Source organism: Saccharomycopsis crataegensis (assembly GCF_037102585.1).
Source record: "Saccharomycopsis crataegensis DNA, jcf7180000000072, whole genome shotgun sequence".
Taxonomy (NCBI): domain Eukaryota; kingdom Fungi; phylum Ascomycota; class Saccharomycetes; order Ascoideales; family Saccharomycopsidaceae; genus Saccharomycopsis; species Saccharomycopsis crataegensis.
Genome location: NW_027043819.1, coordinates 679,928 through 694,903, shown reverse-complemented (window position 1 = coordinate 694,903; position 14,976 = coordinate 679,928). Strand labels below are relative to the sequence as shown.

General features: G+C 37.3%; 8 protein-coding genes across 8 annotated transcripts; 4 read left to right on the top strand and 4 right to left on the bottom strand. All coding sequences in view use genetic code 12, as the record gives it.

Annotated features, from left to right (window-relative positions):
• Positions 1-518: 518 nt before the first annotated feature.
• ICE2 (Ice2p) lies at positions 519-2,357 on the bottom strand (the record flags this gene model as incomplete). Its single annotated transcript, XM_064993901.1, has 1 exon — positions 519-2,357. The coding sequence occupies one exon, from the start codon at positions 2,355-2,357 to the stop codon at positions 519-521; it is 1,839 nt and encodes a 612-aa protein (XP_064849973.1).
• A 508-nt stretch (positions 2,358-2,865) lies between these two features.
• TRM12 (tRNA(Phe) (4-demethylwyosine(37)-C(7)) aminocarboxypropyltransferase) lies at positions 2,866-4,221 on the top strand (the record flags this gene model as incomplete). Its single annotated transcript, XM_064993900.1, has 1 exon — positions 2,866-4,221. One exon carries the CDS (start codon positions 2,866-2,868, stop codon positions 4,219-4,221), a length of 1,356 nt encoding a protein of 451 aa, XP_064849972.1.
• A 262-nt stretch (positions 4,222-4,483) lies between these two features.
• On the top strand, positions 4,484-5,191 carry DASC09_002960 (PITH domain-containing protein; the record flags this gene model as incomplete). Its single annotated transcript, XM_064993899.1, has 1 exon — positions 4,484-5,191. The coding sequence occupies one exon, from the start codon at positions 4,484-4,486 to the stop codon at positions 5,189-5,191; it is 708 nt and encodes a 235-aa protein (XP_064849971.1).
• Positions 5,192-5,226: 35 nt separating this feature from the next.
• On the bottom strand, positions 5,227-5,919 carry VPS20 (ESCRT-III subunit protein VPS20; the record flags this gene model as incomplete). Its single annotated transcript, XM_064993898.1, has 1 exon — positions 5,227-5,919. One exon carries the CDS (start codon positions 5,917-5,919, stop codon positions 5,227-5,229), a length of 693 nt encoding a protein of 230 aa, XP_064849970.1.
• Positions 5,920-6,533: 614 nt separating this feature from the next.
• Positions 6,534-9,182, top strand: DASC09_002940 (uncharacterized protein; the record flags this gene model as incomplete). Its single annotated transcript, XM_064993897.1, has 1 exon — positions 6,534-9,182. One exon carries the CDS (start codon positions 6,534-6,536, stop codon positions 9,180-9,182), a length of 2,649 nt encoding a protein of 882 aa, XP_064849969.1.
• Positions 9,183-9,695: 513 nt separating this feature from the next.
• On the top strand, positions 9,696-10,988 carry PML39 (Pml39p; the record flags this gene model as incomplete). The annotated part of the gene is made up of 1 exon (XM_064993896.1): positions 9,696-10,988. The coding sequence occupies one exon, from the start codon at positions 9,696-9,698 to the stop codon at positions 10,986-10,988; it is 1,293 nt and encodes a 430-aa protein (XP_064849968.1).
• Positions 10,989-11,345: 357 nt separating this feature from the next.
• NHA1 (Nha1p) lies at positions 11,346-14,096 on the bottom strand (the record flags this gene model as incomplete). The annotated part of the gene is made up of 2 exons (XM_064993895.1): positions 11,346-13,913; positions 14,076-14,096. 2 exons carry the CDS (start codon positions 14,094-14,096, stop codon positions 11,346-11,348), a joined length of 2,589 nt encoding a protein of 862 aa, XP_064849967.1.
• A 521-nt stretch (positions 14,097-14,617) lies between these two features.
• Positions 14,618-14,890, bottom strand: RSM19 (mitochondrial 37S ribosomal protein uS19m RSM19; the record flags this gene model as incomplete). The annotated part of the gene is made up of 1 exon (XM_064993894.1): positions 14,618-14,890. The coding sequence occupies one exon, from the start codon at positions 14,888-14,890 to the stop codon at positions 14,618-14,620; it is 273 nt and encodes a 90-aa protein (XP_064849966.1).
• Between the last annotated feature and the right edge of the window lie 86 nt (positions 14,891-14,976).

Sequence of the window (14,976 nt, the reverse complement as noted above, 5' to 3'; positions counted from 1 at the left end):
TTTACTAACCTTCAATCGTAACAAACTGTTATTACTATAAGTGCACGATGCTCACTGTAGCCGCTCGTTGGGTATTGGCTACTTCAAAAAAAGAAAAAGAGAGAGAAAAACAGAGATACTAAAAACCTGTTTTCTACCAGTAATACCAGAAGTTATCCAGCGGCTTGGGAATTATTTCTCTTATAATACAATGATGTTGAATCAAATATAACGAGCCAATGATCAACAAATCTAGACTTCTCTTGAATACATATTTTGATTTGGTAGCGGCATATTGGGACCTCACAGACGTCAGTTCAAAGATTTTTTTTTTCTTCTTCTCCGTTGTTGTATCACGTGCAGATACCTCTACCAGTTGTGTGGGGAGTTTTCTTCTTACACTTTACCTTGAACATTTATTTATATTCGCAACAATAACTGATCGCGATCTCCTTGAATTTTTTTTTTCTTCCTTTTAGATAATATATAATAGCAATAGAAAGAATTATGTTCCAGATATCTCCCCCCAAGTAGCAAAATCAATCTTCGGTCTCCGTAAATAGTTCCAATGTGTACAACCCAAGCAATATTAGCATATTTAACCAATTCCAGAATTGTAATTGGTTGACCAAGACCCAGTCCTCACTACTGGCCATCCACCAACCCCATATTATCAAGTTTTGGTCGATCTCATTCCGTTGAAGCAACATCAAGTTTGTGTAAACGGCTATAATCACACAAGGGGAATACGAGTATATTAAACGGACTTTGTCCAAAGGTTTGCTGTGGGGATTGTTTTGTATTTTGTGATTCATTTTGTTGTGTGATTTCTGCCTAAGCAATGGAACGCTTGCATTGGGTATGGCAGTTGTAGTTGTGGTAGATGATGAGGATAAGGAAAACACATCTGGTTGGGGATCAGTATACAAATTCTCATTCAATTCTTGGATATCTTCTACTTCTCCATCATTATTGATATCGCTATTGTTTGGAATAGCATTATCTGAAATGATTTCCTCAGAATCAACCTCGGGCTCTGCATGAGGAATAAAACTGGTTGATAAAGAACCATTCTGGATCGACAGCTTCAATGCTGGAATGATTCTGGTAGCGGCATAAAACACCAATATTCTGTATGCGAGATCAAAAATCAACAGCACTTTCAAATATTTAACTGCATCTACCATATATACAAACAACGAGAAAAAGGAGTTTGTCAAATTTAACGTTAGCATCTTGGAAAACATCTTGAAATTATTCATTATCAGTGCAAAAGTTGAGTGATGAATATTTGAATTTATTATTGGAGCGTCATTGAAAGTCTTCCCAATGAATTTAGTGTATATAGATTCATCACCATCCATCGGAATGAAGAACTGTTTGAAATTCGATTGGTAAAAACTGATGAAAAAGTTTTTAGTGAATAAATCTGAGCTAGTTAAACTAAGAATATTATTGTCAAATTCTTTTTTGAAGTTTGAACTGGTTTTGGTGATCCATTCATTGAATTGATCGTTTGTGGAAGTTGTCAACTCTGGGAACGTTTGGTAAATGCACTTCACAATATAAGAGAAGATTAACACAGATTCAATCAAATTTCCTTTGGAAGATAATATCCCAAATAATGATAAACCTAGACAATACGTGATTATTGAGCCCAACAAGGTTGATGATAACAAATTGATTTCCAAGTTGGGTATGATGAAGATATTGTACAAAAAGTAAAATGAGATAGTTAACGTGGTCCCACTAATGAGCAAATTCAATAGTACCTTGTAGTCGTTACGGCTTGTTGTTGGGGATGTGGGGGTTGGGGCGTGGGTGCTAGAACTTTTAAGCTCGTCATTGGATTTGTAGATCAACCAATTGAATGATTTGCCGATGGCCTGTATCAATAGCAACGAGCAAACCCCTTCTAATAATATGAACAATGCGGTCAAGTTCTTGATGGAGAAATTCCATATAAAGATGTAATATTCCAAGAACTTTTGAAATTTGTGGTTGATTAATGTCAATTTACCAGAATTAGAAAAAGCCACACTGAGATCAAAATTATAAAATGACTTGATGCCATAAGAGTTTGTGAAGATACTCAAAAAGAAAATCAACAAAGAAGGAATGAACAAATGCTGGAGGTAGAACAAATACCTAAGGGATTTGAATTTCTTGTAGGTAGAGGAATTGGTTGATAACAACATCGATAAAATCCTCAAGGTGTTCAAAGTGGCATATAATAGACACAAAGTGAATGTGAATGCTAGACCACACTTATTACCTCCTACCTCAAATGACAACGGTACTGTTAATATCACCTGGATCATATATATTATTGAAAACACTGACTTGACAGTCTTTCTGATTCCTAATATTTGCTTCATTTTTAAATGTGTAAAATCTAAGGGGGTGTGAGCAGAAATACCGGGGAGTTTGGGTAAACGAAACCTATTACAAAGCCTGGTAGCCTTTTTTTATATCCTTATTTTCAGTGGTTTGAACTATGAACTGGTGCGTAGAGGGGGATTATATCGACCTCTCCTTAAAAAATATTTCTCTATCTTGTGACTAAAAATATATGATCGCGTATCACCAAGAAGTCACTTGAGAAAGATGATGCTTGGACAGCAATGAAATGTCGATACCTTTATAACCTTGACAATTGTTGAGGTTATTATATATCTTGATAGTAAGGCTTTTGAGACAATGGAACTACGAAAGAAGAAGGAAAAGATTAGTGGTCTGCTAACTACTTTTACATTTTTTTGTGAGATTATTTTTTTTTCTTTCCTTTGGTAAAAAAAAAACTGGTGTTTACAAGTGACGATGTGGGAAGCAGTAGAAGAGACAGACAGGCATATAGGAACAGGGGCAGAATAGTATCTGGGTAATATGGAAAGTGCTGTTGTTATTATTGTTCACGAGAAGAAATTTCTTAAAACTGTGAAGACAGCGTTGGAACATCATAAAATCTTGGATCATACCAGAAAGATTAGCAAAGATGGATTAGTTTACACCACGATTAGTGAAATTGAAGACTTGGAAAAATTTCCGACTGTGTGGAATATCATTGTACAGAATCGTGATTCAATAACTCTTGAAAAGATACAAGTGGAAAAGCTGAGGTCTGTCGAAATTTTGAATATCATTGATCAATTTTTACGGGAGTTTGCTGATCAGAGGAACATACAAAAAAGTCATCTACCATCGAAGTTGCCGAAAAAGTGGTCTATATACCCACCAATGGTGCTTTTTGGTGCCAATACCTTTGATGATCAAGATTGGGGTCTCTTTTTCCATAAGAATAATATTCATGAGAATGAATTTTATCGACAATTATTGGACTATTGTTTCAAAGATCAAGAAGAGGAAATCACTCATATAGCAATTAACAAACCGATCCCATTATCAAACATTGACAGTGCGAGAGAAAATATTAAACGGATTCCGTTAAACATTCTCCCGATATACGGAGACTTTGGCCCAGAACCTTCATTAAACATGATTCACAACCCCACATCTACCGACCTTCAAAATGCATTCTGGTGCCATTCTAAACAAAATGGTGTTTATCAATATTGGGCTCCACGATTCATTATGTTCAGTCGAGGAAATATAAAGGAAAAAATCAGAATCTTTGAAACTTTTGATAATATTGCTGGCAATGATATCATAGACTTGTATGCTGGTATAGGTTACTTCACGTTGTGTTACTTGAAGAAGGATTGCCGTAAACTCTACGCTTGGGAATTGAATCCTTGGAGCATTGAAGGCTTGAAAAAAGGTTGCGAGAAAAATGGGTTCAAGTACCAAGTTATCAGAAACAATATGCCTTGGATTTATGACCCAACAGCAAGAATTTACATTTTCAATGAATCCAACGAGTTTGCTCCACAAAGGTTTGGAGAGTTATCATCGATATTGGCTACCTCTCAGATACTTAGATTGACTCATATCAACCTAGGATTGTTACCTAGCTCAAAGCCTTCGTGGGAAATATCGATGGAAATCATCAAGAATTTCAAAATAAGCGATCTCGACCTTGATAGCATAGTTCACGTTCATGAAAATGTCCACATAAGAGAATTTGATTCTTTCATTAAGTCTACGGAATCTGAGTTGTCGAAGTTAGTGAATAATACTGGTAGTAAATACAATGTGAAATACCTCCATTTGGAACGAATCAAAACTTATGCCCCTGATGTTTGGCATGTTTGTGTGGACTATTCCGTTGGTTCTTTGGCTTAAAATTTTCTTCTTATCAAGTACTGTTGCATATATATTAAAAATACAGTAAAGCGATTTGTATTATAGAATAAATGCATTTTAATACCATTTTTTTCACCAGATACTCGATGTGGGTTGTCAACAGTATTGGGGGGTAGAAAAGCCTACAGGAAAAAAAAAATATAAGAAAAAAAAACAAAAAACGATGAGATATTCCTCAAATGAGTAAGTGACATTTATTCAAGTAGATTGATTGAATTGATGATAAACAAAGATTCATACAATGTCTTGTCACCATGAACATAATCACGGCCACCATCATGGCGACAATCACGATGAGGCTGACCACATCCTTCCAATTCCAACCAATGCGTCGCAAAGTCTTCGAAACCAAATCGATTTCCAAAAACTTACTGCATTGAATATTGAACAGCAAAATAGTGACATCTATAAGATCTTTGATAAATATGACGATTCTAAATACCAAATCAAAGATTTTATAAGCAGTGACACCGACGAGCAAATAATATTGAACATCCCTTTCTTGGATAGCAGCGTGAAATTGTTTTCAATAATCTTGAAGACCAGCGGTGGGGATCAATGTCCGCAAACCATTAAGCTATTTAAGAACAAGAATAACATTGATTTTGATAATGCCGAAGATATGAAAGCTGATTTCACTTTGAACCATCCCCAGGTCGGTTTTGAGGGAGATAGCAATGTTCAGGAGCAAGATATTAACGATGATAACTTTGTGGAACACTTTTTGCCCCGTCACGTATTTACAAACACTACTCAGTTAACGTTCTTTATTAGGGATGTCTATGACGAAGATGAAGATCAAAGTAAAATATATTATATCGAACTAAGGGGGGAGTTCAAGAAATTGACCAAGGACCCGGTGATCACAATGTACGAAGCAGCTGCCAATCCAGCTGATCATAAGAACACTACCGCAAGTCTCGAAAGAAACCAACACTCTATCCAGTGAGCATAAAAATTCTCAAACAAATATATATGAGGAAACTAGGCCAAGATTTGTTGTTTGGTGGTATCTTTTGTGGTATCTTTTGTGGTATCTTCTGTTGCATGCTCGGGTTTTTTGATCTCTTTATTAGGGTCAACCTTAGGAAATATAGGGATACTGTTTGTGTCGGATATTTGGTTGATCTTTTTGATCTTGTCAGTTTCGTCAACCGACTGTTGTTGTTCTTGTTCAGTATGCAATTCTTTCTCCAATCTTAAGAAATCTTCTTGTATTTCCTCATCGGTTACTTGACTAACAATGCCCTGGCCAATCATGTCACCGATTTCGTTTTGTATGTCTATCTGTTCAGAGGCATTATTTACAATGCTTTCTACTTTATCAGGGCTGCATTCTTTGTTTAGCGCTTTCAAGATTTGATTTCCTGTCTGTAAGCTCTTTAAGAAATCCTTTTCGATCAACTTGAATTGAATTGTAGATATGAGTTCTTCCAACGAGTCTATTTGTTGTAGGGTTTTGCTTAGAAGTTTCTGGTGACTCTTTTGGCGTTTGAGGTATAACAAGGCTCTTTGACGGTCATTTTTTGATAGACTGAGTTTGGCCTGATTTAGGTCATTATTGATAAGGATATTGAGGTTTTTGTTGTACTTGAGGAGGCTATCTCTTTGCAATTTGATCTTGAAAACTGCCTGGTCGGTCTTGTTTATCTGGGGGGTCGAGGATCCTTGTCCCATAGTATGATAGCAAGGGGTTTTAAGTAACAGTAGTAGATAGGCAGATGGATAGACCCTATAGTTCTCAGTCAGTCACCCAGTCAGTCAGTTAAACACCCGTTTTTTCTATGTGATGGATCCCACAGGGGCTCGCAACATGTAGAGGTTTGGCACCCCTTATCCAGAGGACGCGCGCACAACTTTTTTTCATCCCTTTTTTTACTTACTGTCTTCCTTTTCCTTTTCGTTTTCGTTTTTGTTTTCTTCTCCTATCTCTCAATATATACCATCACAGCTCCCTATTTCTGTCGCTCATACCACTCCTTTTATCAGCAACAGACAATAGAACACTCATTTACCACCTACTGCTCATATCTTTTCTTTTCTTTTCTTTTTTTTTACAACCCCTTTGCCCAAATCCTAAGTCTTGGTAGTTGTCATATATCAAATACCTGACCCCAATATTTCTTTTCGAGATCCTGTGTTTCAGTTACTATCAAGTTCTTGTATATATCCTACCACAGGGAAATATAACCAGAAAACACACGGTTTCTACATTCATTTATCACTATCAAAAACCTGGCTATTCATAATAATACTGTGTTGTTTTTGACACCCAATAATTTTTTTACAAGATGTCTGATATTCTTTTGGAAATAGAATCCTCTTTGGCAGACCAGGAGAACTCATCAAACTCCATTAGGTTGATGCTTCTGAACTTGAAAGACGACATCAGTGACAATGAAGCTTTTGAACAAGAACCAAAAATTACCAAGAAACAAATTAATGAGTTATGTCAAAAGGCCGATGATGTTGATGTGGTATTAGTGTGCCCCAAATGTAATAATTTCTTGTTCACCGATGACCTTGATGCCAAATCGGCTAAACTCACTGAAAGCTCTGGTGATTGTTGTCAACAGTACTATGAAAAATGTCACAAGATTTCTAGAACCAATTTGGAGTACTGGTATTACTTTTTAAATAATCCTTTCAAAACCATCAATACTTTGCCAAACTATACCAGATTCTTGTTTTATTCTATAGAAGGTATCCCAACACAATTAAGATCCAGAATCTGGGGTATGTTGTTAGGATCTTGTACTAATTTTGGTGAAATCAACAACAACTGGTGTGAAAGCCTATTTGCCAATTTAAACGGTGAAAACTCTCCATATTTAAGAGTTATTGTCAACGATTTGAACCGGATTTTCCCAAATTTGGACTACTTTCAAAACAAAGAATTAGGTCAAGCTAACTTGAAAAAAATATTGAATGCCTATTCGTTATATGATGCAGAAATTGGGTATTGCCAAGGTTTGTCCTTTTTAATCGGGTTAATATTATTTCATTTTAAATCCAACCCAATGACCTTCTTGGCAACTATCAATATCTTTGAGCAGAAGAAGAACTTGAATTTCAAGAAGATTTTCGATGAAAAAATGTCCGGGTTGAAATTATGGTTTTATCAATTTGAAGAAATTTTCAAAAAACATAACGTCACTCTATACAATCATTTTAAGGAGTTGAATATTGATTTGAGAATATTCACTTCTAAATGGTTTTTATCCTTCTTTGCCGTCGGTTGCCCAATGCAGATCTTGATCAAATTGTTTGACATCATGTTCATTGAAGGCTTCCAATCATCGATTTTCAAAATTTCTTTAATCATTTTGAGCAAGAACAGTAACATTTTGATGGAATTATCTGAAGCCGAAGAAGTTCATCAATTGTTGTTGTCCACAAATATTTGGGATTGCTATGAAAGTAACTTGAATTTGATTATTGATGATTTGTTGAGCTTGAACCCAGATTTAGTTTCGCAAGAATTCTTACAAGAACTCGAAGACAAGTTCAAGAAAGACCAATCCAAATTGTCACACTCCACTTCCTCTTCATTACTTGCTCCAAAGAATTCCTCTGGCCATAGACACACAAAATCCGCTAATAACTTAATCGTGAATGTCTCTAAGGCCAACTGTCACGAAAAAACTTCTAGTATTAGCATTGGCGCAACAAGCAGTGATATCTCTGGTGACACTGAGGCTCCTATAGATAGAGCACAACAAGTATCCAAATCAGTTTCTAATACCCCAATGGAGGCAGAGTCTTCTTTCTTTAGATTCTTCAAATATGGTTTCTCAAATCCCGCCACCGCGATCCCAACTCCAACTGATGATCACTATCCTATTGAGGAGTCTGCTAATAAATCTATCACCCTTGATGCGCTCATTGCTGCTGAGAGTACTAAGAATGATGTCTCGGTTGAGAAATCTGGTGATAACACCCATGAAGAATTGGATTCCAGCACCAGAAGCTCGACATGTTCGAACCTTTTTGATGATGACAGCTTCTCTCAAAATGAAACTGAATCGTCTAATTCCTCCACTAATAGCCCAATTTTGAGTAATGAGGAAACCGAGAAGAATAAGAAAAAGTTGGTGAATGAAATTATTATCAACTCACCAGATATTGACTTGGAAAATCAAGCAAACTCTAACAATAATGGTGGTTCGCTAATTCCAAAACCACAAGATTCTCAAAAGCAACAACAACAACAATCACAATCGAAATTATCAAACTCTTTCTCCTGCTCCACCCAGTTAAATGATCAAATCAACTATTTCTCAAACATTCCTCCTCCACATGCCAAATCCAATTCTGGACATGCCCACGTTGGTCATTCCAGAACTGTATCGGAAATGAGCGACTATCATTCTTTATCCAAGAACACGGTTACTGGTCTTTCGATCGAAAATTCTAAAAAATACCACCATTCCAAAAATTACTCTGTTTCCAATGTTTCTCTCTATTCAACATCGACTGATGGCTCAACATTTAGTGCCCAGCCACCAACAATGTTATCGCCACTGTCACAACTTGGTGAACCAACTTTTTCTTCCTTCAATCATATCATGAATACCTCAGCCCCAATAGGCGGTTCAGCATTGAGTCCTTCGCTCAAAGGCATGAGCAATCACCACCGTGGACATAGTTATACCCCTAGTATCAGCAGCATCTCTTCTATAAATAAGAGGAATATGGCTGAAATGAGAGAAATTGAAATGGCCTCAGAAATGGAATCGTTAAAGTTTAAATTGGAATCGTATGAACGTGTCATTGAAGATGACAAGCAGTTGATCAAAAGTTTATTTAAACTATACTTGATGAAGGATGACTTGGCTGGCGATGAGTTAGATGAGGCAGGCAAAGCCAAGTTAGAAAATAAGTTGAAGAGAAGAGAGTATAAGGTGTTGAAGGAGGTTGAGGAAAGGTTGAAGTTGTGAGTTACAAGTACCAGATTTTTATTAAACAAGAACTTAAAAAAGAAAGAAAAAAAAAAATATTAAGCCATTTTGTTTTTAAAAGCCAACAATTAGTTTTAGATCCCATGCCTTTCCTTCTAATAGGATTTCTCTTCTGTTTTTTTACTCCCCCTGTTTTTATGATTTTATGATTATTTTTTTCTTTTTGTTTTTTGTTCTACGCTGTTTCATTCTACCCGTTTTTTCTATTCGTTTTTGTGTTTTTTGTTTGTTTTGGAGTTTTACAGGATCCACATCTTAAATTATTTATACACACTCATATTGCTCTATATATATGTAAATTGATTAAATTTGCAAAGTTTTGACCTTAATTTTCTGTCCTTAGTTGGATGGCGATGTGTCTGTGTGCGTTTAGTAAAAGAAAATCACCTAAAATTTGCTTCACAAATAACAATAATAATAACCAATGCTTCGTGTTTCCCTCAAATCAGGTATTATCCTCAGTGCTTTTTTCCCCAGTCCTTCAATCAATCAATGGCAAGTAATGAATCAAAAGAACTCCAAGCTACATTTGCCAAACTCAAATATCTTCAACAGCGGCTCAACGAAATCAAACCAATCGACAACCCTGGCCATCATCATCATTTGATTGAAAGATTTGGAATATCAAGACTGCTGCAACTACTGGACCAGTCAAGGGTTCATAAACCTCAAAACATAAATAATAATGAAACCCTAGATCTCTTTCGTTCGATTTCACGGAGACGCAGAAGAACAACCGACAATCTTGGAACCGCTGCTTCAAGCGTATCGGCAATTGACATTAGCGATAGGACGGTAGAACATCAATATGATTTTCCCATCACAGAAGGACTAAATGACCAAGAATACTCAAAAAAAGCAACCATAGAAACCGTTACTGCTACTGATGCTAAAAATATTGGTAGTAGTCCTGTCACATGTACGAAAACCGCGACATACTTGCCATATGATAAAGAGTTCATGCTAAGCTTGATTTCCACATATTCCTCCCCTTTGAACTGGAACCTTGGGTCTGACATCCTGAACTCATCAAAATTGAACCCTCTAACCTGTTCATTAAATGGATGGAAATGTCAGGTCAATAACTTGCTTTGTTGTGTATCCTGCCATGCTACGGTTTTAATCCGGTTCCCCAAAGATGAAACCACCACCGAGCAGGAATTCCTCGACGACATAACTGGTAAATACCTCGACTGTATACATTCAAAACATCTCGATAATTGCCCTTGGAGATTGAACCCATCGAAAAGATCGTTGAGCTATGACATCAGCTCGGTAAATGATAGTTATGAATTGAAGAAGTTTGCAAAGAGAGTGGTTGGTTTAGCCTCGATGATGGAGTCCTGTAAAGGATTAAAGACAATATTATATCAATTGGTAGCTGGAAGTAATGATAAATTCGGCACCAATATTAATGCGGTCAAACAATGGTGTCGTTTGAAGAATATTGCTGAAACCAATGGGGAGTTGGACAGTGTTATCAAGTTGGCGTTGACTGGATGGTATGTGAAGTTTAATTCTCGCCAAAATGTGATCCTACAATGTGATTGTTGTGGGTCAGAGAGTATCATTCCAAAAGATGGGTCAGCGCAAAATGATTATCTATTCGACTTTATTGATGATCACAACTTCCATTGGTGCTGCTATGTTCAAAAGGAAAGTGGTCGATATTCGTTTGAGACGTTGTTAGACTTTGTGCAGGTGGACATCAATGATCAGAAGACTACTTTTCAGGATGTTGGAAAATCGTTGAAACAGTTGATCTCGCTGGTTGGATCTGTATAAGTTGCTTACTGTATGATGGGAAGACTAGAGTAGTAATCTTTGAGGGTTGTTTAACTACGCATATAGTTTCTTTTTTTTTGTTTGTTTGTTTTTCTGTAAGGATAAATGAAAAGAAGGTATCAAAAGGTCTCGACACGACGTTAATGGTATGAGACTGTAGAACATAAGGAAAAAGAAAGAGGGGGAATAAGAAAAGAAAGAACAATTAAAAGGTAAATTAAAAAATTTATGTGGTATCTATAGTAATGATACAATCCAACTTGCTTTGTGAAAATTATGCAATCTCAACATGAACAAAATAAATGTAAAAAAAAAAAAAAAAAAAAGAAAAAAAATGTAAAAGGCTCAAAACTTCAATTAGCTTTCTTCTTCATCATTCTCATCCCTTGGCAAAGGGCTCTTACTGAGGGCAGCCAATCTTCTTCTCTTTTCAACTTCAGTTTCTTCGTCGGGTTCTGATTCGTCCAGTTCTTCTTCAGAGCTAGTGGCGTCATCGTCATCGTCATCACCATCATCTGCTTCGGTATCAGCCTCCTCTTCACCATCATTTTCGGTCTTATATGTTGCAGAATTAACCTTCTTATTAGAGTTTTCGCCCTCAACAGGCCCATCGGAAGTCAATTTCTTCAATCCTACAGCACTCAAGGTCTTTCCCATAAGGGATCCTGAGGCAGGTTTAAGGTCAATACTAGCACCATCGTCATCCTTATCATGTTGATGAATTTCATATCGTCTAACAACCTCGCCATCCTCGTTTTCAATCACCAAATAGTTATCCACTTTATATGCATAAGCCTTCTTCCGGCCAGATAAAGTGTGTACGAGGTTTTTCATCTGCTTAGCCGAGCTGATCCTGGTGAGTGACAGCGGAGAGCCACTTTTGTTACTGATAGCAGAAGCAACTCTGGAAAGAGGACGTCTCTTTGATCTTGTTTTTTCTTCATCTGAATCAAAAGACTTATCACTGTCCTCATCATTATCACTGGCGTGAGATTTCTTTTCAAGATTAATGGTATCGATCACTTCTCCATTTTTGGCTTCAACAATGATCTTGTTGCCTTCACCATAAGCCATAAGTTTCTGATGTTTTTCGGAAGATGAGCTTTCCAATTTTTCATCAGTGGCTTCATCTCCAGAACTGGTATCAAGTTGAGTCTTATTTTCAACAGCAGCAGCCGCTTCCAACATTTGGTTCTTTTCGTTATCGGTTTCGCCATTATTTTCGGTAGTCTTGTCTTTGGATAAATAGAATTGTTCTGCTGCAGGTCTACGCTTCTCGAGATAATCTTGGCGTGATTGCAGTTTCGATAATCTATTTTGCCTTCTCTTTCTTCTCTTTTTCTTATCCATCCCGCCAGCAGGTCTGTACTTTATACCGCTTGTTTCAATAGTATTAGCTGGTAATATTTGTTCATGGGCAACGATATTATCATCATCTTTATCATTATTGTTCTTCTTCTTCTTCTTTTTCGACTTGCGTTTGATAGCTTTAGTGTCAACTCTTTGCAAAGAAAATGATCTGCCATTGGTATCCAATTTAGGCAACCTATTAAGCCATGTAGTACCAGTGGTATTGGCAGTATTGGTGGCAGTGTAAGACATCGAAATTGCCATACTGTTGAGATGACGGCCCAAAGTAAAAACCGCCACAGATGAACCATGAACAATAATGGAAGAAATGATCAAGAAACAGACAATCGGCCAAATACAGGCAATTAACTGATAATTTGGTGAGCCAGGTAAAGGCAATTCTTTTAATGGAGTTTTACTGTCTGTGTCCACGGATTCCAACTCACCTCTGGCCAAGATCGCTGCGAACACTGCACCAACACCAATCGGACCAAAATGGCCACAAAACAACGCTTCTCTCCAAGTCTTGATATCGGGGATGAAAGGTTTTAGTGCCAAAACTGCTGGAATACGACGCAAAAATAAAACGACAATTGCCAAAACAATCAATCTCCATACGTCTGTGCCAATACTAGGATTATTAAATTGTTCCCACGGGATGATGGCACCGAAATAAACAAAATATGACATATTTAATAACAAATCAATTACTGTAGAAACATGGGTTTCTTCAGTCTTTTTGGCAAACCATCCGTCCCAGGCAAAAGTCGCACCGGCCGCAAATGATACTAATAAATCGTCGACACCCAACATTGAGCCAAACCCAGCACACATTAAGGCAAGGACAATATAGAATGCCAAAAATGACTCTCTGTCAATCAAGTTATGTGCCTCGGCAAACTTAATTGCGTGCCTGCCACAATATCCAATAATCACCCCCAAAATGCAACCAAATACACATTCGTACAAAATAGAAACACAGATCCAATCCTTGATGATTTCACCAGCATGGCCATGATGAATCACTAAATTAAGACCTAAATAAATGAAAGGGAAAGCCATACCATCATTACACCCCGATTCAGCAGACAAGATATTTCTCAAGTGACCTGGAACCCTTTGGGCAAACTTCCCTTTACCAACAACTGCCGCAGCCAAAACAGGATCTGTGGCTGTAATACATGCAGATATAATAAGAGAGTCTGAGAAATTCAAGTTAGGAATCAATAGATAAATAAAGGCACCAACAATCAACCAGCCAGCGGTCATCACTGGTACCAATAATATGAAAACAGATAACCAGTGTCTCAACATATATTTCTTTGGCAATTCAACCGCAACCGCAAAGATCAGTACAACCAACGTTATTCGAGAAAGTTCTAAGGTGATATAATCACTATTTCCCCATGTTGTTGGGGCAAACCAGTCTAGGCAATGGGGTCCGACAATCAACCCATAAATGGTAGCAACTGTTGCTTCACCAATGTAGAGCTTCTCCTTGACAATAAGAGATATCAAAGAGAACACAACAGTGAAGACACCAATTACAGCATATGCAATATGGGCCTTGTCAATCTACTAAGAGTTAGTATCCGATCCTTAATGGGGCAGAAAGTGATCTAAACACAAAGCCGGGCCCAACAGAATTGACGCAGCTGGATCCAGAGAATAAGACACTCGTTTCCATCGCTTTCCCGTAGGTCACTATTGTTTCCTCAGAAGCATCTCCATACTTACATTTAGATGCTCCCAAACCATTATGTCTCGGTGTCTGAGGATAAGCGAGAAGGGGCGAAGGTTAACAGAAAAAAAATTATCGAAAGAAGCAATATCCTTCCATCTTATCTGCAACAGCCCCCACCTACGGGCACACAACCGCCATCAGGGTCCCTACCCTTTCGGGGCAATAACCGCTCTTTGAGGCATAAAAGCGGTGTCTATTATACGGTTTTAGAATCAGAGAGAATATAATAAGAAACAGATAGAAAAAAAAAACGTTATATTAGGGTGCAAGATTATTGGAGTATATAAAAGTGCTGTGGGTGGGTGATTAAACCTTTAACTTTTATGTCTATATATACAGAACGGAGAGAGTAGAAACGCAATCCCTAAACAAAGAGATCGGAGCCGACTTTCTATGGTTTATGGCATATCTCGAGACACATTTTGAGAGCCAAGATATTCATTCATACGAATATTGCCATATGATTTATTTTGGGGTGCAGTTGGAAAGTAAAGCAAAAAAGTCAAATCAAAAAAAAAAAAAACATGCAACAGAATCAGTTACCACTGCCAGAGAACTTGAATCTCTTTCTAGTTGGAGCAAATTCCCCCAACTTAAAACCAACCATATCTTCTGTCACTTTGAAACTAACGTATTCTTTACCATTATGAACTTGGAATAATATACCGACAAACTGTGGCAAGATGGTGCAAGATCTGGCATTGGTTCTGATAGGCACTTTTTCCTTGAGAGCCTTGGAGATTGGCAAAGGCACGATGTGGGGACCTTTCCAGGCTGATCTTGCGAGATTTACCACACTTCCTTTCATCTTTTCTTTGTCGCTTTCTTCTATATCTCTACTTCTCTATCCTTCGACCAAAATTATTTTGGACTTTTTTTTTTCACTCTGTGCCA